Source organism: Salvelinus namaycush, chromosome 9 (assembly GCF_016432855.1).
Source record: "Salvelinus namaycush isolate Seneca chromosome 9, SaNama_1.0, whole genome shotgun sequence".
NCBI classification, from domain to species: Eukaryota; Metazoa; Chordata; class Actinopteri; order Salmoniformes; family Salmonidae; genus Salvelinus; species Salvelinus namaycush.
The window spans coordinates 13933664-13959925 of NC_052315.1; the positions used below are offsets into that span (position 1 = coordinate 13933664).

A 26262-nucleotide genomic window follows, 5' to 3' on the forward strand; every position below is an offset into this window, starting at 1 on the left:
ACAGACTAGGTGAAAATTCTGTTGATGTGCCTTTGAGTAAGGCACTTACCCCTAATTGCTCAAGGAAGAAGCGCTGCGTATGAGTGTGCTAAATTACTAAAATGTCAAATGTATTAGCAAATTCATAACACATACGCAGTACAACTTTATTTGAGGGGATGTTAATGTCACAGATATCATTGTACTTCGTAACTCTCTTGTGTTGTGTTTTTAAAGAAAGGACTGTCCAGCCAGCGATTGAGGTTTATTGGTGTTTATTCTGACAAACACAAGGAAGCACATTAGATGTGCAGGACAACAGTATGTTGATGGTTGTAGATTTGTGCTTCATTGCTTGTCAGTCAGTATCAGACAAGGTTTTTTGTAATCAAACATCAAAACAATGACAAAAATAGTACAAAATACAATCAATGTCAGTACTTGACAATAGATAGAGGAAACACATTAGATTTGCAGGACAGTATGTTGATGGCTGTAGATTTGTGATGTGTCTTTTGGCATGGAAATAATTGTGCCTTCAGAAAGTATTCACACCCCTTGACTTTTTCCACATTTTGTTGTGTTACACCCTGAATTTAAAATGGATTCAATTGAGATGTTGTGTCACTGATATATACACAATACCGCATACTGTCAATGTGGAATTTTGTTTTTAGAATTTTGTACAAATTAATAAAAAATGAGAAGCTGAAATGTCTTGAATTAAGAATTCAACCTCTTTGTTATAGCAAGCCTAAAAAAAAAATATGTGCTTAACAAGTCACATAAGTTGCATGGAATCACTCTGTGTGCAATGATAGTTAACATGATTTTTTAATGACTACCCCACCTCTGTACCACACACATACATTTACCTGTAAGGTCCCTCAGTCAAGAAGTGAATTTCAAGCACAGATTCAACCACAAAGACCAGGGAGGTTTTACAATGCATCGCAAAGAAGGGCACCTATTGTGAGATGGGTGAAAATAAAAAAAAGCAGACACTGAATATCACTTTGAGCATAGTGAAGTTATCAATTACGCTTTGGATGGTGTATCAATACACCCAGTCACTACAAAGATGCAGGCGTCCTTCCTAACTCAATTGCCAGAGAGGAAGGAAACCACTCAGGGATTTAACCATGAAGCCAATGGGGATTTTAAAACAGTTACAGATTAATGGCTATGATATGAGAAAACTGAGGATGGATCAACAACATTGTAGTTACTCCACAAAACTAAATGACAGTAAAAATGAAGCCCGCACAGTATAAAAATATTACAAAACATGCATTTTGTTTGCAATAAGGCACTGAAATAATAATGCAAAAAATATGGCAAATAAATTAATTTACGTTTGGGGCTAATCCAACACAACACATCACTGAGTACCAGTCTTCATGTTTTCAAGCATGGCGGTGGCTGAATCATATTATTGTTAAGGCTCTCGTTTGTTGAATGAAGAGTGGACCAAGGCGCAGCGTGGTAGGCGTTCATCATGCTTTTTATTGATGACACCAAAACAAAAACGACAAAAAAACGAATGCGAACAGTTCTGTCAGGCACAGACACTAAACAGAAAACAAGATTCCACAAAACCCAAAAGGAAAATGACAAATTATATGATCCCCAATCAGAGACAACGATAGACAGCTGCCTCTGATTGGGAACCACACGCGGCCAAAAACAAAGAAATAGAAAACATAGACTTTCCCACCCGAGTCACACCCTGACCTAACCAAACATAGAGAATAATAAGGATCTTTAAGGTCAGGGTTTGACAGTTATGGGTATGCTTGTCATCGGCAAGGACAAGGGAGTTATTTAGGATAAAGCAAACATAATAGTAATCCCAGGAAAAATCCTTGAAGAAAAACTGGTTCAGTCTGCTTTCCAACAGAAACTGGGAGACAAATTTACCATTCAGCAGGACAATAACCTTAAACCTAAAAGGCCAAATATACACTGGGGTTGCTTACCAAAACGACATTTAATGTTCCTGAGTGGCCTAGTTACAGTTTTGACTCAAATCTGCTTGAAATCGATGGCATGAAAATGGCTGTCTAGCAATGATCAACAACCAACTTGACAGCTCTTGAAGAACTTTAAAAAAAATAATGGCCAAATATTGTACAATCCAGGTATGCAAAGCTCTTACCCAAGAAAGACTTACCCAAAAACACTCACAGTTGTAATTTTCTGCCAAAGGTGATTCTAACATGTATTGACTCAGGGGGTTGAATACTTATCTAATCAAGTATAATAGTATATACCGGTAGTATAATTTTTCTTCCACTTAAGACATTACAGAGTATTGTGTGTGGATCGTTGACCCTTCGTGGTTGAGAGAATGCCAAGAGGGTGCAAAGCTGTCATCAAGGCAAGAATATAAAATATAAAATGTATTTTGATTTGTTTAATACTTTTTTGGTTACTACTTGATTCCATATGTGTTATTTCATAGTTTTGATGTCTTCACTATTATTCTAGAATGTAGAAAATAGTCAAAATAAATAGTAGTTGTGTCCAAACTTTTAACTGGTACTGTGAATATATATATATATATATATGCACACATAGTATACAAAATATTAAGAACACCTCTTTCCATGACATAGACTGACCAGGTGAATCCAGGTGAAAGCTATGATCCCTTGTTGATGTCACTTGTGAAATCCACTTCAATCAACATAGATGAAAGGGAGGAGACAGGTTAAAGAAGGATTTCTAAGCCTTGAGACAAATGAGACAGATCCTTGCGAAAGGGGCAGTGCATTATCATGCTGAACCATGAGGTTCTTGCTGCAGATGAATGGCGCAACAATGGGCCTCAGTATATCGTTCTATTTGCCATCAATAAAATGCAATTGTGTTCGTTGTCCGTACCTTACACCTGCCCATACCATAACCCCACCGCCACCATGGGACACTCTGTTCACATCAGCAAACCACTCGCCCACACAACACCATGTATGTGGTCTGCGGTTGTGAGGCTGCTTGGATGTACTGCCAAATTCTATAAAACGACATTGGAGGCGGCTTATGGTAGAGAAATGAACATAACATTTTCAGGCAACAGCTCTGGTGGACATTCCTGCAGTCAGCATGTCAATTGCACGCTTGCTCAAAACTTGAGACATCTGTAGCATTGTGTTGTGTGAGAAAACTGCACATATTATAGTGGTCTTTTATTGTCACCGGCACCTGTGTAACGATCATGCTGTTTAATCAGCTTCTTGATATGCCACACCTGTCAGGTGGATGGATTATCTTGTCAAAGAAGAAGAAATGCTCACTAACAGGGATGTAAACAAATTTTTGCACAGAATTTGAGAGAAATTAGCATTTTGTATATAGACTTAATTTTTTTAATTAATTCATTTAATAAATAAAAAAATTATACTGTATTATTGACTGTATGTTTGTTTATTCCATGTGTAACTCTGTGTTGTTGTATGTGTCGAGCTGCTTTGCTTTATCTTGGCCAGGTCACAGTTGTAAATGAGAACTTGTTCTCAACTAGCCTACCTGGTTAAATAAAGGTGAAATAAAAATAAATACAATTTTGTGCATATGGAACATTTCTGGGCACTTTTATTTCAGCTTATGAAACATGGGACTAACACTACATCTTGCGTTTATATTTTTGTTCAGTGTATATACATCAGGACATTTACATAGTGAACTCGTACACATTGTAAATATGAAAATAAAATATAGAATTTCAGAACGTGACCTACCTCTTACATGTCAATATCAGACTAAGAAGAATTTACGTTCGCAATCTTCCCCTATCTACAAACGTAACCAATGGCATAAAACCTTATTGATATTTAAATTCAATCAATGAATAATAAATATATTTCTGCTGTGTCAAGTGGAAACATAACCAACCCTGTTACATGAATAACACATTCATTATCAATAACAACCACAAGTTGATATTTCCGGTATATCACACAGTAAATGTAGTTTGTTTGTCATACTGCAAAATGATCAAGTGCTGCTAATCAATGTGTTTTGCATGGGTTATGAATTGGGTTATGAATGGGTTATGTATGGGTTATGAATGGGTTATGAATGGGTTATGAATGGGTTATGTATGTTATGAATACGTCATGTATAGGTTATTAATGTGTTAGGTATGGGTTACGAATGCATTATGTATGGGTTTTGAATGGGTGAAATATGAGTTATGAATGTGTTATGTATGGGTTATGATTGGGTTATGTATGGGTTATGAATGTGATATGTATGGGTTATGAATGGGTTATGTATAGGTTATGAATGGGTTATGCATGGGTTATGAATGTGTTATACATTTTAAAACTGGGAAACAATCATACAATGGGATGCCTATCCGAAGACAAGGACTGCAACCACTGTTGAACTTTGTGTTTTGATGCATCTCAACAACAAAGGGATGTGGGTGTGTGTTGCTTACTCCAATAAGAGTATCCAACCTGATCAGAGGAGGAGACATAGCCTTGACTGCATAGGAAAATCTTCCTAATAGAATATCTGTGCTAACGTATGGATATGTTTCATGGGTGCAAGTGCATCCAGTATTATTTTTGGTGTGCTGAATGGGGCAAAAACCTGGCTCGTCTGACCCCAAGACAAATATTCTACTTGCTACTAGCCAAAATGTCAATAATAATAGGAACATACTGTACCTATGTGGCAGTGTTTATTAAGGTAGACTCAGCAATATGACGTAGATGCAGAAAGTAAACAGCATATTAGGTCAATTTCCTTCAATAACCCCAAGGCTCAACTTCTCTGCTGTTTCAGTCCCGTGGCTTTTAAGGTGTAACACTGTGAAGCGAACACGTGCGCTTGCGCAGATACTGTGTGTGACCGTGTGAGAGTGAAGTCTTGCATCTCGCTCATCTCAATATCTGCGGTGTTACTCGTTGCAATGCCATGACTTAAATGCTCTCTCGCTCTCTTTAACACACACACACACACACACACACACACACACACACACACACACACACACACACACACACATACACACACTGTAATGCGTATTTAAGGGCGGTTGAATTACACAATTAATTTTTAGATACTTTAGGATGATTTGGTCATGAAGCACGAAAATGCTAAATATCTAAGGTAAGGAAACCAATGTAATTTTGGTGAACCATCCCTTTAATGCCTATGCATTAATTCATTGTTATGATTTTTAGTATTTTTTTCTAGGCCTTTCCCACTACTTTTCCAACTTTGAACAGGGAGGGGGTGAGTCAATGGATTGCTTGCTGATCACAATTGCGCATGTGCTAACAGTCAGCACGATCAAGAGTAGCAGCCTTAATGCTGAGCAACATTTAATGGAAAAATGTGAATAACACGTGAACATCGCAGTTCAAATATAACCCGTTTTTTCGTATCGTTGTGGGATTTTCCTTTTTTTCTCCCAAGTAATAAGAAATTGCTTTCATTGATAACTACCGCACTGCGCAGTGACGGTTGGGGGAAGTTCACAATTGGAGTAGCTACCCCAGACGCCGGCGGAGTGTCTTTTACATCAAGCGCTGTAAAAAGCTACTTCAGAGCAGACCATCCACATTTGCGTGTTTTCACATCTTTAGGGACAGACATCATACATTCCTTATAGTGGGGAAGTCATTGAAAAACATAAATATTTTTCTTCTTGTTTCAAAAATGGCCGCAGCAATGGTGGAAATGGACGGAAGTATAATGGAGGGTGTGAGTATTTCACACGATTAAAATACACTTTCTACTACATATTTTATCAACATGATTTGACATTGAACTTAGAATATGTCTTTACTATGTATATTATGTTTTGTCCTCTTTTAGGGCGGGCAAATTTTGAGAGTATCTGCCGCACTGAGTTGCATCAACGGCGCTTCCATCAGAATAAACAAAATTCGCGCAGGTAGAGGTACACCAGGATTAAGGTATTCATTTCCTAAATCCATGTCATGATATTGTAGAGTATGTAGCTGGCTAGACGACAACAAAAGCCACATGTCATCCTACTAATATAAGAAAGCTTCATTCGAGTTGCAGTCTATAGCCCTGGGGCAATCGCCGGCGTCTCCAGACAGAAGTTTAGTTCATCAGAACACAAAGCAAAGTTGGTTTAAAGGACTTTTATTTTCCAAGCAGATAGAGCGTCAACTTTAATCTCTGACAATTGACTGTTTTACAGCCTATGGTCTATAACTTGTCTTATCTTTTGTTTCATATTTAATGGCAGATGCCCACCCTCATAGCTACATTTTTCATGTGATCCTTTGTTGGGAATGTGCAAGCACATGGCAGTTGACTTATTTCTATCAACAACTGAACTAGAAAACTTTTCCCTCATTGCCTTGTGTTATTCAGCGCAGATAATATCATAGCCTACATATTGTCATTATTCAATTGAAATAGCTTAGTCCTTTTCCTTTCATTGTTAACCCCTTACCCCCCTTCCCCTTTTCACTACTAGACCACAGCATCTGTCAGGGTTGGAGTTGGTGAGGGACATTTGTTGTGGAAATCTTGAGGGAGGCTCAGTGGGATCTACAGAAGTCACACTCACCCCTGGGAAAATAAAAGCTGGGAATCACACTGCAGACCCACAAACGGCAGGGTAAATCATGTTAGGCTGCACCACCGTTATTCCTGACGGCACACATTCAATGGGAGTATGGGACAGACATTTTTTGGTTCCTAATCTCAGACAATAATTATTTTAATTTTATTTATTTAACTAGGCAAGTCAGTTAAGAACAAATTCTTATTTACAATGCAGGGCTAGGAACAGTGGGTTAACAGCCTTGTTCAGGGGCGGAACGACAGATTTTTACCTTGTCAGCTCGGGGATTCGATCTAGCAACCTTTCGGTTACTGGCCCAATGCTCTAAACACTAGGCTACCTGCCGCCACAAAGAAAGACAGAGCTGTGGATGGCTATCCAAATGCACTTGTTAAAAACCTTGTTACTATCAAGCTGACATGATACTTGATACCCATATAAACATTGCCCAAAACTATGTAGAGTTTGACAATTTCACAAAATAGCAGGAAAAAATACATTTTGCCCCAGACGATACAATACTGTGTCAATTTCTTAATCGAAATTCATTTTGTGTATAACGATGGGGGATATTTACATTTGGGAGTATGGAACCCCCTGTTAATCTCCTGGCAGATAGCCTAGCGTTTAAGGGCGTTGGGCCAGTAACCAAAAGATCACTGGTTTGAATCCCCTGAGCCGGCAAGGTGGAGAAATCTGCCGTTCTGCCCTTGAGCAAGGCAGCTCCCTGGGTACCTATGATGTCGATTTTGAAGGCAGCCCCCTGCAGCTCTCTGATTCAGAGGGTTTGGGTTTATTTTGGTTGAATGCATTTAGTTGTACAACTGACTAGCTATCCCCTTTACCTTCCCTATCTATTTCATACTTCTATCTTGCTCTGTTCCAGGAGTGTGGGGCTGCTGCTGCAGGTCTCTCTACCCTGTGCCCTGTACGCTGATGGCCCCTCTGAGCTCTGTCTGAAGGGGGGCACCAACGCGGACATGGCCCCGCAGATTGACTACACCATCAAGGTATGGCTTACCTTAACCTGTGTTGGGAGAGGTACCAGTGGTTGTATTTTATTTTATTTAACTAGACAAGTCAGTTAAGAACAAATTCTTATTTTCAATGACGGCCAAGGAACAGTGTAACCCACTGTTCCTTCAGGGGAAGAACGACAGATTTTTACCTTATCAGCTCGGGGATTCGATCTTGCAACCTTTCGGGTACTAGTCCAACGCTCTAACCACTAGGCTACCCTGCCGTAATGTGGGTTGTGTTCCTGGGAAATCATGAATTTTAGTTCTCTCAAATTCTTAAATACCTTGTCTATAGATAGGCCCGAAGATGGATTGCTTGGTTTATGACTGTCACTAAACATCCTCTTATTTGCCATCTATTTATTTTTAAGTTAGTTTCTTTGTGTTACCGTTATATGTACTCTTAAAGTCAGTTTTACGTTTTCCTCCAGGTATTCAAGCCCATTGTGGAGAAGTTTGGTGTACATTTCAACTGTGACTTGAGAATGAGGTTAGTATCGTCCCCCCTGTTAGATTAGTGTTGGTGTAAAAAATACTGCCTGGTCCCCAAAATATGACCATGCATGTTCTTGTCTTGAATAGGGGCTACTACCCCAAAGGCGGAGGTGAGGTGGTGGCTAAGGTTAGCCCAGTGAGCGAGCTGAGCCCTGTCAACATGACCGAACGAGGAACCATCTCCAAGATCTATGGAAGGTCCTTTGTTGCTGGGGTTTTACCCTATAAGGTACCATACCAAGCAATGGCTTTGGGTTAGAGTTGCCGATGCATTTTACTTTAAGTTACTGTTATACAGTGCCTATAGAAAGTACACACCAGCTTGAACTTTTTTCACATCTTGTTGCGTTACAAAGTGGGATTTAAGAATATTTAATTGTACTTTTTTTGTAATTGATCTACACAAAATACTCTAATGTCAAAGTGAAAAGAGAATTCTACTCATTTTACAATTTTTTTTTATTTTTTTTTGGCAAACTGGCTTAACAAATCACAAGTTATATGGACGCACCATGAGGCCATTAGGGATTTTAAAACTGCTACAGTTCAATGGCTATGATGGGAGAAAACAACCGAGGAAGAAAAAAACACTGCAAAGGAATGCTATTTTTGGCCTAAATGCAAAGCCTTATGTTTGGGGGCAAATCCAATACATCACTGAGTAACTGCCTCTTTATTTTCAAGCATGGTGGTGGCTGCATCATGGTATGGGTATGCTTGACATCGGCAAAGACTGGTCAGTTTTTCAGGATGAAAAGAAACAGGACTGAGCTAAGCCAGTGTTTCCCGCACTCGGTCCTCAGGACCCGAAGGGGTACACGTTTTGTTTTTTGCCCCAACACTGCACAGCTGATTTAAGTGATCAAAGCTTGATGATTAGTTGATTGTTTGAATCATCTGTGTAGTGCTTGGGCAAAAACCAAAACGTTCACCCTTTGGGGTACAGATGACCGAGTTTGGGAAATCCTGAGCTAAGCACAGGCAAAATCCAAGAGAACCTGCTTCAGTCTGCTTTACACCAGACACTGGGAAAGGAATTCATCTTTCAGCGGGACAATAACCTACAACATAAAGCCAAATCTACACTGGAGTTGCTTACCAAAAAGACTGAATGTTCCTGAGTGGCTATGTTACAGTTTTTACTTAAATCTGCTTGGAAGTCTATGGCAAGACTTTTGTGAAGTGCTGGTTCAGGAAAGTTGTTGTTTTATTGTATTATTAAAAACAAGGTATTTGGTATTTATTAGGATCCCCATTAGCTCTTGCAAAAGCAGCAGCTACTCTTCCTGGGGTCCACACAAAACATGAAACAATACAGAACATCATTAGACAAGAACAGCTCAAGGACAGAAATACATACATTTAAAAAAAAGGCACACGTAAAAAGGAGAAGGGTTATTTAAGATACTCCTTGAAGACGTAGGGTTTCAGCTGCTTTTGGAAGATGTGCAGGGACTCTGCTGTCCTAGCTTCAGGGGAAGCTGCTTCTACCATTGGGGTGCAAGGAGAGGAGCTTGGACTAGACTTAGCGGAAGCTGCCCTCTTGTAGGGGTGGTTGGGCCAAGAGACCAGAGGTGGCAGTACGGAGTTGGGGTGTAGGGTTTGAGCGTAGCCTGAAGGTAGGGAAGGGCAGGTCCTCTTGCTGCTCTGTATGCAAGCACCATGGTCTTGTAGTGGATGCGAGCTTCGACTGGATGCCAGTGGAGATTGCAGCGAAGCGGGATGACATACAAGACCTTGAAAAACAGGTGGGCTGCAGCATTCTAGATAAGTTGCAGCGGTTTGATGACACAAGAGGGGAGCCCAGGCAACAGCGAGTTGCAGTAATCCAGATGGGAGATGACAAGCGCCTGGATTAGGACCTGCGCTGCTTCCTGTGTGAGGTAGGTTCATACTCTACAGATGTTGTCGAGATTTGAGCGGGCAGGTCTTTCCCGGGAGTAAGAGCGGGGTGTGATGGGGAAGGAGGAAAGTATTTGAGTGTCATCCGCATAGCACTGATAGGAGATACCATGTGAAGATATGACGGAGCCGAGTGACTTGGTGTATAGAGAGAAGTGGCCTAGAACCGAGCCCTGGGGACACCAGTAGTGAGAGTATGTGGTGCAGACACAGATCCTCTCCACGTCACCTGGTAGGAGCGGCCTGCCAGGTAGGATGCAATCCAAGAGACACCCAGCCCTGAGAGGTGAAGAGGAGGAGGCGGCAGGTAGCCTAGTGGTTAGAGCATTGGACCAGCAACCGGAAGGTTGCAAGATCGAATCCCCGAGCTGACAAGGTAAAAATCTGTTCTGCCCCTGAACAAGGCAGTTAACCCTAGGCTGTCATTGAAAATAAGATTTTGTTCTTAACTGACTTGCCTAGTTAAATAATGATGTTTTAAAAAAGGATCTGATGGTTCACGGTGTCGAAGGCAGCGGCTAGATCTCGGAGGATGAGAACAGAGGAGAGAGAGAGAGAGAGAGTAAGCTTTGGCAGTGTGGAGAGCCTCCGTGACACAGAAGAGCAGTCTTGGTTGAGTGACCAGTCTTGAAGTCTGACTGGTTATCAGAGTTGATCAGAGAAAGTGTTTTGTAAAGATATAAAAAAAGAAGGGATCTACAGGTCTGTAGTTTTTGACGTCAGATGAGGCAAGTGTTGTTTTTTTTAGGGGAGCGACTCCTGACGTTTTGAAGTCGAGTGGGCCCCTCCATTGTTGAGGACAGGGAGAAGGTCTCCAGAGATGTTCTGGAGGAGGGGAGGGGATCAAGCGGGCAGGTTGTTGGGCGGTCAGACCTCACTAGTCGCAGGATTTCATCTGGAGAGAGAGGTCACGGCGTAGGGTAGTTCTGTGTGAGTGGGACCAGTTGACTCAATAGGCTGAGTGAATGACTAGCGGATGTCGTCAACCTTCTTTTCAAAGTGGCTGACAAAGTTGTCCGGGGAGGGGGTGGAGGATTAAGGAGGGAGGAGAAGGTGGAAAAGAGTTCCCTAGGGTTAGAGGCAGAAGCTTGAAATTTATAGTGATAGAAAGTGGCTTTAGCGGCAGATACAAAGGAAGAGAAGGTACAAATCTGTCGTTCTGCCCCTGAGCAATACAGTTAACCCACCCTTCCTAGGGCGCCGAAGACGTGAATGTCGATTTAAGGCAGCCCCCCGCACCTCTCTTATTCCGAGGGTTAAATGCGTGAGACACATTTCAGTTGAAGGCATTCAATTGTACAACTAACGAGGTATCACCCTTTCCCTTAGAGGAGGGAGTGAAAGTATGATAGGTCCTCCGGAAGTTTAGTTTCTCTCCATTTTCACTCAGCTGCCCGCAACCCTGTTCTGTAAGCTCGCAATGAGTCACTCAGCCACGTAGTGGGAGGGCCGAGCCGGCCGGGAGGATAGGGGACAGTGCGAGTCATAGGATGCGGAAAGGGAGGGGAGAGTAGGGTCGACGAGGCAGAATCCGGAGACAGGAGGAAGAAGGATTACATTTTTTTACTCCTTTTTTCTCCCCAATTTCGTGGTATCCAATTGGTAGTAGTTAGTCTTGTCTCATCGCTGCAACTCCCTTACGGACTCGGGAGAGGCGACGGTCGAGAGCCATGCGTCCTCCGAAACACATCCCAACCTAGCCGCACTGCTTCTTGACACAATGCACATCCAACCCGGAAGCCAGCCGCACCAGTGTGTCGGAGGAAACACCGTACACCTGGCGACCTGGTCAGCGTGTACTGCGCCCGGCCCGCCACAGGAGTCGCTAGTGCGCGATGAGACAAGGATATCCCTGCCCGGCCAAACCCCCCTAACCCGGACGATGCTGGGCCAATTGTGCGTCTCCCCATGGACCTCCAGAATCACCAGAATCTCTGGTGGCACAGCTAGCACTGAGATACAGTGCCTTAGACCACTGCGCCACCCGGGAGGCCCAAAGCAGGATTTAATAGAAGGGAGAGATGATAGGAGAGAGTAGTGGGAGAGCGACAATTGCGACGGTGCATGACCATCTGGGTAGGGGCTGAGTAGCTAGGGTTTGAGGAAATGGAGACAGAAAAGGAAGAAAAGTAGTAATCAGAGACCCGGAGGGGGGTTGTAGTGAGATTAGTAGGCAAACAGCCTCTAGTAAAGATGAGTTCAAGCGTATTGCCTGCCTTGTGAGTTGGAGGGGATTGGGAAATGGTGCGGTCAAGGGGAAAGAGAGAGTTGGAAAGAAATTAATCGAAGACAGAAGTCGGGAGGTTGAAGTCGCCAAGTACGAAGAGCGGTGAGCCATCGTCAGGAAATTAGCTTATCAAGGTGTCAAGCTCATTCCACAATACAGGTGTGCAAAGCTCTTATGAGACTTACCCAAGAAGACTCCCATCTGTAGTCGCTGCCAAAGGTTTTTTCAACATGTATTGACTCAAGGGGGTGAATACATATCTAATCAAAGTATATTAGTTTTATTTTTCATTAATCGTTAAATGTTTTACTAAATCTTCCACTTTGACATTACAGATTACAATGTGTGGATCGCTAACACATTTTTTAAAATGAAAATCCCTTTTAATCCCACTTTGTAATGCAACAAAATGTGTAAAAAGTTCCACGGGCAGTAGACATCAAATAAAATTGTAGTAGTCACATGCGCTGAATACAACCTTACAGTGAAATGCTTACTTATGAGCCCCTAACCAACAATGCAGTTTAAAAGAAATTAAGTAACAAGTAATTAAAGAGCAACAGTAAAATAACGAGACTATACAGGGGGGTACCGGTACAGAGTCAATGTGCGGGGGCACCGGTTAGTCGAGGTAATTGAGGTAAGATGTACATGTAGGTTGAGTTATCATCTATGCATAGCCACTTCAATAACAGAGTAGCAGTGGTGTAAAGGGGGGCAAAGCAATGCAAAAAGTCTGGGTAGGCATGTGATTAGCTGTTCAGGAGTCTTATGGCTTGGGGATAGAAGCTGTTTAGAAGCCTCTTGGATCTAGACTTGGCGCTCCGGTACCGCTTGCCGTGCGGTAGCAGAGAGAAAGTCTATGACTAGGGTGGCTGGAGTCTTCGACAATTTTTTAGGGCCTTCCTCTGACACCGCCTGGTATATAGGTCCTGGATGGCAGGAAGCTTGGCCCCAGTACTGGGCTGTACGCACTACCCTCTGTAGTACCTTGCGGTTGGAGACTGAGCAGTTACCATACCAGGCAGGCAGTGATGCAACCAGTCAGGATGCTCTTGATGGTGCAGCTGTAGAACCTTTTGAGGACCCATGCCAAATCTTTTTAGTCTCCTGAGGGGGAATAGGTTATGTCGTGCCCTCTTCACGACTGTCTTGTTGTGCTTGGACCTTGTTAGTTTGTTGGTGATGTGGACACCAAGGAACTTGAAGCTCTCAACCTTCTCCACTACAGCCCCTTCGATGAAAATGGGGTCATGCCCGGTACTTTTTTTCCTGTAATCCACAATCCTCTCCTTTTGTCTTGATCATGGTGAGGGAGAGGATGTTGTTCAGACACCACATGGCCAGGTCTCTGACATCGGCGAACTTAACGATTGGAGTCGTGCCTGGCCATACAGTCATGAGTGAACAGGGAGTACAGGAGGGGACTGAGCACGCACCTCTGAGGGGCCCCTGTGTTGAGGATCAGCGTGGCGGATGTGTTGTTACCTACCCTTACTACCTGGGGGCGGACCATCAGGAAGTTCCTGATCCAGTTGCAGAGGGAGGTATTTAGTCCTAGGGTTCTTAGCTTAGTGATGATCATTGAGGGAGGGCACTATGGTGTTGAACGCTGAGCTGTAGTGAATGAATAGCATTCTTACATTGGTGTTCCTTTTGTCCAGGTGGGAAAGGGCAGTGTGGAGTGAAATAGAGATTGCATCATCTGTGGATCTGTCAGCGCTGTATGCAAATGATGTGAGTGCTTTGTGTCGGTCATCATTTAGGCAGGTTACCTTAGTGTTCTTGGGCACAGGGACTATGGTGGTCTGCTTAAAACATGTTGGTATTACAGACTCAGACAGGGAGAAGTTGAAAATGTCAGTGAAGACACTTGCCAGTTGGTCAGCGCATGCTCGCAGTACACGTCCTGGTTATCCGTCTGGACCTGCGGCCATGTGAATGTTGACCTGTTTTAAAGGTCCTACTTACATTGGCTACGGATAGCGTGATCACACAGTCTTCCGGAACAGCTGGTGCGCTCATGCATGTTTCAGTGTTATTTGTTATTTGCTTCGAAGCGAGCATAGAAGTAGTTTAGCTCGTGTCACTGGGCAGCTCTCGGCTGTGCTTCCCTTTATCGTCTGTAATGGTTTGCAAGCCCTGCCACATCCGACGAGCATCAGAGTACGATTCAATCTTAGTCCTGTATTGGCGCTTTGCCTGTTTGATGATTTGTCGGAGGCCATAGCGGGATTTCTTATAAGCTTCCGGGTTAGAGTCCCGCTCCTTGAAAGCGGCAGCTCTAGCCTTTAGCTCAGTGCGGATGTTGCCTGTAATCCATGGCTTCTGGTTGGGGTATGTACGTACGGTCACTGTGGGGATGACGTGATTGATGCACTTATTGTTGAAGCCAATGACTGATGTGGTAATCTAGTCACTGGTGCTTCCTGCTTTAATTTTTGCTTGTATGTAGGAATCAGGAGGATAGAATTATGGTCAGATTTCCCAAATTGAGGGTGATTTTAAGTTTCCCTGTATTCAATTCCCCGGCCAAGAATGGCGCCGCCTCTGGGGGAGCGTTTTACTGTTTGCTTATGGTGGAATACAGCTCATTGAGTGCGGTCTTAGTGCCAGCATCAGTCTGTGGTGGTATGTAGACAGCTACGAAAAATTCAGATAAACTCTTGGTAGATCGTGTAGTCTACAGCTTATCAAGAGATACTCTAACTCTGGCGAGCAAAACCTTGAGACTTCCTTAGATATCGTGCACCAGCTCTTGTTTACAAAAAAACATAGTCCGCCTCCCCTTGTCTTAACAGACGCCGCTGTTCTATCCTGCCAGTACAGCGTATAACCAGCCAGCTGTATGTTGATAATGTTGTCATTCAGCCACAACTCCGTGAAGCATAAGATTTTACAGTTTTGAATGTCCCGTTGGTAGTTTAATCTTCCGTGTAGGTCATAGATTTTATTGTCCAAAGATTGCACGTTTGTTAGCAGAATGGAAGGCAGTGAGGGTTTATTAGTTTGCCTACGAATTCTCAGAAGGCAGCCTGCCCTCCGGCCCGTTTTTCTCCGCCTTCTCTTCATGCAAATGACGGGGATCTGGGCCTGTTCCCAGCAAAGCAGTATGACATTCACCTCGGACTCGTTAAACGGGAAAAAGGATCCTGCCAGTTCGTGGTGAGTAATCGCAGTTCTGATGTCCAGAAGTTTTTTTTCAGTCATAAGAGACGGTAGCAGCAACATTATGTACAAAATAAGTTAAAAATATAAGTTCCAAACAACGCAAAGAAACTAACAGAAAAAACACAATCTGTGCCTGTGTATGAAAGAGATTCTGTGTACTATGTCATATGTGCACAACGTCATTGCTCTCCGGCTGTCTCGCTGCTGTGTCCACTGAGCTATTGGGCCCGCCCTGCAACCTCATTGGTTAACGCTGGGCAGGCCTTTTGGTAGCTGTCACTCAAATGCGAGGGGCTGAAGCTCTTTGGGTATAAGTCAAATTCCTAGGGGGCTGGCCCACATGGGATGGAAATGTAGGGAAAATGGCACAGCTTCAAGAAAACGTTTCTTTCAAACTAGTGATTTCGTGGCTAATTGAGGTAAGACATTATGCTTACAATTGACTCATTCACCCCTCTCCCCTCTAACTATTTCTGAGGTTGTTGCTGTAAATGAGAATGTGTTCTCCGTCAACGTACTTGGGAAAATAAGGGTAAAATAAAAAATCTTAATGTATGAGCTACACATTGACACATCCAGCCCAAAGAGGGAGGTAGTCACCAAAATACCGGAGCATGTCTTTAATGTATACAGTAGTGATTACTTTTAGCCCTACCTACATGTACATATTACCTCAACTACCATGTACCCCAGCACATTGACTCGGTACCGGTACTCCTTGTATAATCTTTTCACGGTGAATTCTACACTTGTTGTATACGGCGCATGTGACAAATAAAGTAACATTTAAATTTTGCGGTTTGTTCCTTATTCCACTTGTGTACAGTTTCCTGTCCATCTGCTACCCCTTTGGACTTAAATGCACATGATAACATGAAGTAGTTTCTGAGATCAGATTTGAGTGAGCTCAAATACTCCTTTTCCTCCAGCTTGCCAAGGACATGGCAACGACGGCAACAAGAGTTATCAGGCGAGAGATAAAGGACCTTTACATCAACATCCAAACACTGCAGGAGAAGGACATGGCCTGTGGAAGCGGCAACGGCATCATGTGAGCGTATTTACATGACATTAACCATTTCATTATCACTCAAATGTATTTATAAAGCCCTTTTTACATCGGCAGATGTCACAAAGTGCTTATACAGAAACCCAGCCTAAACTTCAAACCGCAAGCAATGCAGATGTAGAAGCATTGTAGCTAGGAAAAACTTCTTAGAAAGGCAGGAACCTAGGAAGAAACCTAGAGGAACCAGGCTCTGAGGGGTCCTCTTCTGGCTGTGCTGGGTGGAGAATATAAGAGTTCATGGCCATTAAGGCCAGATCGTTCAAGAAGTTCAAACGTTCATAGATGACCAGCAGGGTCAAATAATAATCAGTGGTTGTAGAGGGTGCAACAGGTCAGTACCTCAGGAGTAAATGTCTGTTGGCTTTGAGGTCGAGACAGCAGATGGGGTAGGAAGAGGGAGGGTCGAAACAGCAGGTCTGGGACAAAGTAGCACCTCTGGTGAACAGGTCAGGTTTTCCATCGCCACAGAAACTGGATCAGAGGCACAACCAGGTGGTTTAGGGACAGCCAGGAGTCATCAGTCCAGATGGTCCTCCGGGAGGGGAGAGTGATGGGAGAATTAGAGGGACACCAGATAAAACTGTTAAAAGATGTCTATACCTGTATGACCTCAGTAAACCTGGATCAGTCACAATCAATGGTAATGTTTTCTGTGAAGATCTTTGTCAAAACAGTTGCACTAGTGGAGGATATTGGGTGTCATCTGAACATGCTTCATAGGTAGTGACGTGACTATCGTGATGGTTATTTTATCAAATCGGTTAACTGTTTAATAATTACGTGATTAAATTAATCATGTAACAATTAACTCATTAGCAATCTTGGGGCACCACAATGTTTGTTTCATGAGTTACCGTTTCCCGAATTAACTAAAGAATATCAGAATATATTGTAGAATTAGTCATCCATTAATAATAATTATTACCTCATATCAGTCTTTCTGAACGTCGTTGACTTAAAATCTGCATGAACCCTAGTCTAAATGTTTCAGTGATACACAAATTGGCTTAATTATTTACTAACTAAATAATCAAACAGAATTAAATACACACACACGATAGATTATATGTTGATTACTAACATAATGTAATGGAAAGTCCCTAGTGGACTAACCTGATATGACAGCTTGGTACACAATGAAAAGGGAGAGGCATGTAAGGAGAAGGAGAGACAGTCAATTTATTGTACATACATGTGGAAGCTATGCTCGTGGGAATATGAAGACTTTGCACATGAACGACCGCTCATTTGAAAATAATTGCAATGTGTATATATATTTACGCTTGTATGTCTGTTGAAATCGCCCGGTACATCTATTGGGAGTCGTTCGACAGAAGTCTCTGGTTTGTCCACCAGAGGTCACAATGTCCTTTGTATTTGTTGTTGTCTTTCTTTGTTTTGGAAGTGTTCGTTAGAATGGATACATCAAAGGTACACAATGGTCGTTTGCTGAGATCTCCCTCGTGTCTTTGCTCAAAGTTCTAGACTACATTACCCAGCTGTAGACTGAGAATGTTTGGTATAGTCTTCACCTTCACTTGTCGAGAGTTTGAGAGGGTCTTGAAGTTTTAGACCATTTGTCACGTATTCAGCTCGCGCTGCACGTATACTGAGCTAGTAGTTTTAAACGCCCGTAGCAACCCGGCAATGTACCGGTGTATATTTAAATTGCAACCATTTCAATGTGTAGCCACCACTCCACGTTTTCTGGTCTACTGTAAATTTCATTAGGAGTCCTTTTATGCACTCGCCTTGAAAGGCGTGGTTACTGACTTGGCAAAATGTTTTTATATAAAAACAAATTTTAGAAGGCTACAATCACATTTCATCTTCTCACAAATAGTTTCATATTTAATCATCTAAGTTGTACAACATTTAGATTTAAACCTGACCCTGTGAATGCGTACACTTTCAGAGATAGTTATGTAGTTATACCGTCCTTAACTTCTTACGGAACATCCTGTGAAATTGCAGAGCGCGAAATTCAAAATACAAATTTCGTAATATTAAACATTCATGAAAATACAAGTTTCTTAAATCGTTTAAAAGCTTAACTTCTTGTTAATCCAGCCGCTTTGTCAGATTTCAGAAAGGCTTTACGGCGAAAGCATACCATGCGATTATCTGAGGACAGCGCCCCATGTACAAAAGCATTACAAACATTTTCCAAACAAGCAGAGGTGTCACGAAAGTCAGAAATAGCGATAAAATAAATCACTTACCTTTGAAGATCTTCCTCTGTTTGCAATCCCAAGGGTCCCAGCTACATAACCACTGGACGTTTTGTTCGATAAAGTCCTTCTTTATATCCCAAAAAAGTATTTAGTTGGCGCGCTTGATTCAGTAATCCACCGGTTTCCCTCGTTCAAAATGCATACAAATGAATCCCAAAAGTTACCAATAAACGTTGTCCAAACAAGTCAAACAATGTTTCTAATCAATCCTCAGGTACCCTAATATGTAAATAAATTACCGGAGATAAATAACGAAGTGCGCGCCCTCACCCACGCACGCCACAATACTACAGCCAAAATGGGAGCCACCTAGAACAACTACAAATTCTAGCTAATTTTTCAAAAAACAAGCCTGAAACTCTTTCTAAAGACTGTTGACATCTAGGAACTGCAATCTGGGAGGTATTCCTTTGATTTTCCCATAGACAGGCATTTTAAATGGTGTCACCGCAACAACAAAAAAATCATATCAGTTCTGTTATACTCACAGACATTATTTTAACAGTTTTAGAAACTTTAGAGTGTTTTCTATCCAATACTACCAATTGTATGCATATCCTAGCTTCTGGGTGTGAGTAACAGGCAGTTTACTTTGGGCACCTCAGTCATCCAAACTTCCGAGTACTGCCCCCTATCTCTAAGAAGTTATTAACCGGCTGTTAAAGTCCTAGAACCCTCCCCCTTCCTCTCTGGTGGGAGAGGGAGAGGGTGGGAGGGTTTATCTTTGATCCTCACCCAGGAGGGAAAGTCATGACAGTAGACTGATGGCTTGCATAATGTTTTGTGTCCCTAGTTTGGTGGATAGACAATAGAGAAGGTTACTTTCAACAGAACTGCCATGGGTTGTCTGTCATCTTAAATGCTATCCACCTCTACCACATTTTTGATATGGTGTTTCTATTCTCCCCAGAATCATCGCAGAGTCTTCCACAGGCTGTATTTTTGCAGGGTCAGCTCTTGGCAAGAAAGGTGAGAAATCCATTGTTCTTGTGCTAGTTTGTTCTATGAAGTGAAGTGTACGGACCAATATGTACCACTAGTGGGCAACGTTCTACAAAGAAAGACATGCTAGGCAATGTTATGATGTGAAACTATATAAGCTTGGATGGTGAGTAAAGTTGTGCTTCAACATAAGCATTGCTAAAGCCATACAAGGTAAGCGGTCAACAGCAGAGAATAGGGAAATATTGAGAAAAAGGAAAATATTGTTGGCTAATGTTTTCAAATTGCTATCATAAGCATCTGTAGGTTGTTTTTTATGTTGTGACCGTTACATGAAGAACACAGTTTGTTCTATTGGGGGCAGAGTTAGGAAAGTGTATGTATCTGAATGATTTAAATATCCAACCCAGCTCTATTCAATGACCTGGTTTGCACCTCCCCTGTGACTCTCTGGCACCATCTCGCACACCGATAACCTCTGGGCCAGTATTCTCAAATCTTCTAAGAGTAAGACATCTGTTGATTTGTAGTCAGTTTTGCTTTTTAGATCATAATGATTGGTTTATTCTTGGGAGGCCTGATCCTAGATCAGCACTTCTGCTCTTAGACACTACAGATACGGGCCCAGATAAAATAATTGGGGGGAAATTATAACAAATGCTGACCGGATTGGCTGTTTAACGCTGGTCCCCCAATGTCTCAGGTGTGTACCCAGACAAAGTGGGCTTCGAGGCTGCAGAGATGCTGCTCAGGAATATAAGGCACAACGGCTGTGTGGACGAGTTTCTGCAGGACCAGGTTAGCAATGAACCACGCACACACACAGGGGTATTTCACAAAGCAAGCTTAGGTGTCCTCCTGTAAGTAATCTAGAATCATTGTAATTAACGTGTACTTCAAATTCAAGTTAAGAATAGGTGCTTGACACCACACCTCCTTGCCTCACTGTCCATCTCACAGCAGCCACTTGAACTTACTCTATTTGGAGTCAGCTGCTGAACTCTTCTTCTTTCACTCTCTGGCAGCTCATCCTTTTCATGGCATTGGCGAACGGCATCTCCAGAATCCGCACTGGCCCAGTCACCCTACACACAAAGACTGCGATCCATGTGGCAGAACAGCTCACCCAGGTGGGTCCAAAACACATTTTAATTGATTTCCAAAGACTCAATTGATGGGAAAATGAGTACTCAGTGCATGGTTTTATAAAGTGAACTTTTTTGTATCAAATTCTTTCCTTATTCCCAGGCCAAGTTTACAGTGACCAAGGCAGATGACGAGAATGCCAGCAATGACACCTACATCATCGAGTGCCAAGGAGTGGGTGTCACCAACCCTCATTTCTAGCCACGCCCATGTGTCTAACCGCCCCTTTTATGTTGTCTCCACCTGCAGCCGTGGATAGAAGAGGCACTGGAGACACTACTGTGATGTCACCTAACGGTCGGATGCTGCTTCTATTTATATTAGGATTTATTATGGCCCTCGTGGCATGATATTCAAGCAAATGAATTATTGGTTTACAAACGCACAGCCACATGATAGTTGGTCATCGTTGTCCGTTCCCCCTATTGCATTAACTGTCATTACCCTCGTAGCTTGTATAACTCAGGGTATTAATGCCTTACACTGTTATAATAAAAACATTAGATTTCTGTGTAGAAGGGGTGTACGTTTCAGCAGTCTGTTGAAGCGCCTCATTGCATACAGGCTTTTATGGCAAAAAAAACATTGTTCATCGTCTCTGTCCCTAGTTGATCATTGTAGTTCCATTTTGCTTCATACAGGGAGGATTTCTGTATTTTGAAAGATATGTATTGATGACAAGCAAAACATTTTGGGGCTATGACAACAATGGACTAATGAAACAAATACCAATGTGTTGTTTTTGGGTGGAGTTTTCCTTTAAATCAATTGTTTCACTTATTAGATTTTTTTTTGGTGCATTGTTTGTCACTCAGGTAATGCAGATTAGACTGCAGAGTTGTGTTGACTGCTGTATTAGTCAGATAATGTTTAAAAGACAATTTGGAGATTTGTTTTTCACATTGTTTTGAGAAAATATGAATAAAATACCTTATTTTTGCCTTCTCTGAACAAGAGATGATCTTGAGTAAAGGATTTCTGACAGATCATGGATTAATTCAGATATCTTCTCACCCCCAGAAATGTATAGCTGGATGTCTGTCATCACTCATAGCCCCTTCATAGCATTAAAAAAGTAAATCCATGTCTTTACATATCATGGTAGTGATTCAAACTGTTTTAGTACAGAAGACTATTTAATTCCAGTGAATGACTCGTTCCAGGAATCTTAGATGTGATGAGTACATAGCCATAGCATGGAGTTGCTTGTCTGATAGTTATTAGCTATCTAGCTGACCCAGCTTGATAGCATGGTCATGTTATACTTGCCAACAAATGATTCACCAGCCAGAACCTTTGCTTTTTGCCATTACAACTGTTGAGGTGCTTAGTGATCTTATTCCAGATCATTAGCAGAAATAGCTACAGGGTTGTCTGACTGGAAAGCATGCAGTCAGACACCTTGAGCATTTCACTGTACTTGTGCATGTGACAACTTGAAGTCTTCAGGAGTGAAGTGTAGACCTGTGAAAAATCTTATGTAACTTCTCTCAGCAAAGCTGACTTTTTTTCATCCCGTCTGTAACTACTTGACAACTTTTTCGACAAGCTCTCCAAGTAATGAGAAGGTAAACTATGGTATGTTTTAGCTTTGCTTGTTGAGTGGTTATGAAAGTGGTGAATGTGGTGAATGTGTAAGGGCTTGAGGGTTGACTGCAAGGCTTGTTGCTTAGCTATTTTTGTGGCCTATTCCAATTATCTTCACTCACCACCAAATGTGTAGACATCTCAGTGGTGAGGTTGTGAACATTGAGCTTTTTCAATCTCCAGTTATTCACAACTGTAATCTTCGCGTGTTGCTGATAGTCACAAACTTCCTAATTTTACGTTATTGTTTTAGATTGAAACTAATATTGTTTTTATTGGTAGCTCAGTCACTGAATTGTATACAGATTTTACAGTACATACATAAAACTACAAATTCTCATTAATAAAAACATAGTCCTAAAGTACTACACCCATAATAGCACCACTATATAAACTTTAGGCTGCTTTGTCTATTTCAGGGACACCCCAGGTCCTGGCTATGTACTCACGGCAGGGGATATTGTGTAATCTTATCAGTTATCATCTCATCCTGTTTCCTTCCATCTTTTCATCGTCCTTCCTTTTTCTCCACCCATCCTGTTTGTCTGTTCTCAGATGCAATAAAAGGTTCCAAACCTTAAAGACCATTTTGGGAGCTGATGTAGGACTTGAAAGTATGATAATGAGAAAGATTTGTTTGCTACAGTACAGCAGGCCTACAATCAGTCATCTCTGTGCGTTCACAAACCGTGGCGGTGCTGATAGATACAGTATGTCAACACCACATGACTTTAGGGCCGTTGAAGCATTTTTACTGCAGATAAAGCAAGAAAAACAAACTATAGTAATCTTATCAGGTTCATAGTGTAGGAACAGGCCTGAAAATGTACAATGTAAACAATATACTGTAACCTGTATTTATCAAATATACACACTTGTATGTTGTTTCTTGTCAACCATTGCTTAACCTTTCTGAACTGCCCTTACAATGGTTGCATAAGGGATTATTGTCAACACACTTCTGAAGTGAAAAGATTTACTCTGAGAGTTGGCAGAGCCATAAAAGCCTATGTTTCAAAACCAGTGCTATTTCAACTACCCAACACTGAGGTTGGGGAAATTGCATCACGTCACTGTTTTAAATTCGCAAAACACGAACATACAAAACACCCTGTCAAGACAACTCACTTGATCTAATACTCCTATTGTCTGGTGGTTCTTTAGAATAAACTGATGAGAGGAAACTATGCACATCCAAACATTCTCTTGTCTGAAATTGCTTTCCTTGTTGCACAGTGCAGCTAAGCCATCTCTTCACAGCACAGAGGTTGGTGGCACCTTAATTGGGGAGGACGGGCTTGTGGTAATGGCTGGAGCGGAATCAGTGGAATGGTATCAAACACATGGTATTTGTGTTTGATACCATTCCATTTGCTCCGTTCTAGCCATTCTTATGAGCCGTCCACTGCTTTACAGGTACAGGTTTGCTTGTCCTTCTTTTCCATGATGTCAGATGTGGAGAGTATTAAGTCGTCTCAACATGTGCCCGATTGACACAACACCAAATACAAATAACTCGTCAATGCATGGTATGTGTGAAATACTGTAATACACAGCACCGCAATTAGATGACAAGTGAGCAGCATTTATAGGGCAGATGGATTTCTATCTACATAGAGGAAATGGCACATTAGTGGTTGATCAATCGGAGAGGGAACTCAAGGAAGCTTGAAATTCACACCTTGGCTGCTGTGTAACAGGAACAGGAGCGCCATGTGAGGGCCGATCACATTGCAGTAACCTGAGGCGGTTACCTGATCCCACCTTGCTAGCTTTGTGTTCCTCTGGCATGCTCAGGGGTACAGCACTCACAAAGCCCCTCTTTCTATCGTTTGGTAAACATCGACTTGTTTATATTCTGATGTTGGAGCGGCACAGTGATCCACAGAGTTGTCGCTGAGGTCCCGGGTGGCCCCCAAACCTCCCGTTTTGCTGCACCCCAATGAAGGCATGTCAGACGTTGCGTCCTGGAGGACCCAGGAACACGGTGACTGGAGCCAGCCTGCAGCCGCAGCATCAGCCCCCCAGCGGGTCTGGATCTCTCTCATAGCAGGTGAGCTAGATCCATGGAAAACCACATTCTCTCCCTAACTGCTGCCAGAGGCATCAACCTTTACTAGGATCAATGAATATTATATCTGGGATTGGGGTTTGTTTTATGTGGTATCTCTTCTAAGCTCCACTTTTTGATTGGCAATAACCGCATTATGGTACTTTGAGGTGAAAACAGGCACGGTCTTTATTGCAATCCTGTGATTTAATGAAAATGAAACAAACAGCTACTATTATAAAGGCATGCTATCACAGATAGTGAAACTGCCACGTTCGTTTGTGATATTACAACAAAGAAGTTACTCTATACAATGTTCGTTTGTGATATTACAACAAAGAAGTTACTCTATACAATGAACATTTTTTTTCTCCCATGGACATCATTCCCAACGCTACAGAACTGCAGCAACAAAAAAAATGTGGGCAATGTGCGACGCTCCTCAGCTCTGCTTCGTCCACAAAACAAAAACAACAGCCGAGGGGTGGCCAGTGACGCCGTTTCCCTACTGCGGATTCCGTCTTTAAAGGACGGTTCAATAAAATACAAATGTATATAACTTTGTGCTTACCAAATAAACCTGAGTATGCACATAGGGTTGATACAAGCCTAGGTAATAAGTGAACCATCCCTTTGAGAAAGCCTACCTTGAAAGGCCAGAGTTTGTCCTGGTCAAATTCTGGATTATATTTCTGTCAATTTAGGGGATTTTTTTGACTCAAGAGCAGCTCCGGAGGCATAAATTCTGTGTAGTCCCAAACTGTGCATGGTGGCAACAAAAACAAGGAGTTGCTTTCAGTTCACTCACTCCCTCTCATTGGGGGTGACCCACATAAATACTGGCACAGAGGATGATACCCATAGAGATCCTATTAAATTCCTATCAAGTGACATACAGTTCCTTTTGGTATGTATTCAGACCAATTGACTTTTTCTACATTTTGTTAGGTTACAGCTTTATTCTAAAATGTATTAAATATTTTTCCCCCTCATCTATCTACTCACAATACCCCATAATGACAAAGCAAAAACAGATTTTTAGAAATAGTTGCAAATTGATTAATTTTTTTATTTAAAAAATAACCCATTTACATAAGTATTCAGACCCTTTACTCAGTACTTTGTTGAAGTAAAACCGGAAACATGACCGAATACAAACAGTGTAGCTATTCCCTCCGCAAGGCAATCAAACAAGCTAAGCGTCAGTACAGAGACAGAGTAGAGTCGCAATTCAATGGCTCAGACACAAGAGGTATGTGGCAGGGTCTACAGTCAATCACGGATTACAAAAAGAAAACCAGCCCAGTCGCGACCAGGATGTCTTGCTCCTAGACAGACTAAACAACTTCTTTGCTCGCTTTGAGGACAATACAGTGCCACTGACACGGCCCGCTACCAAAATCTGTGGACTCTCCTTTACTGCAGCCGACGTGAGTAAAACATTTAAACGTGTTAACCCTCGCAAGGCTGCAGGCCCAGACGGCATCCCCAGCCGCGTCCTCAGAGCATGTGCAGACCAGCTGGCTGGTGTGTTTACAGACATATTCAATCAATCCTTATCCCAGTCTGCTGTTCCCACAGGCTTCAAGAGGGCCACCATTGTTCCTGTTTCCAAGAAAGCTAAGGTAACTGAGCTAAACGACTACTGCCCCGTAGCACTCACTTCCGTCATCATGAAGTGCTTTGAGAGACTAGTCAAGGACCATATCACCTCCACCCTACCTGACACCCTAGACCCACTCCTATTTGCTTACCGCCCCAATAGGTCCACAGACGACGCAATCGCAACCACACTGCACACTGCCCTAACCCATCTGGACAAGAGGAATACCTATGTGAGAATGCTGTTAATCGACTACAGCTCAGCATTTAACACCATAGT

At 42.3% G+C, this 26262-nt stretch overlaps 1 protein-coding gene across 2 annotated transcripts; it reads left to right on the plus strand.

The window, feature by feature from the left end:
• The first annotated feature begins 4927 nt into the window (after positions 1 to 4927).
• Positions 4928 to 21831, plus strand: rtca (RNA 3'-terminal phosphate cyclase). 2 transcript variants are annotated; one of them, XM_039000897.1, is made up of 12 exons: positions 4928 to 5100; positions 5663 to 5697; positions 5812 to 5912; positions 6449 to 6592; positions 7425 to 7548; positions 7989 to 8047; positions 8140 to 8281; positions 16282 to 16403; positions 19566 to 19624; positions 20301 to 20395; positions 20623 to 20727; positions 20846 to 21831. In XM_039000897.1, exons 2-12 carry the CDS (start codon positions 5665 to 5667, stop codon positions 20942 to 20944), a joined length of 1083 nt encoding a protein of 360 aa, XP_038856825.1. In that variant the 5' UTR covers positions 4928 to 5100; positions 5663 to 5664; the 3' UTR covers positions 20945 to 21831. The 2 variants fall into 2 exon arrangements, with proteins under 2 accessions (XP_038856825.1, XP_038856824.1); XM_039000896.1 differs by lacking the exon at positions 4928 to 5100 and having other exon boundaries at positions 5111 to 5697.
• The last annotated feature ends 4431 nt before the right edge of the window (positions 21832 to 26262 follow it).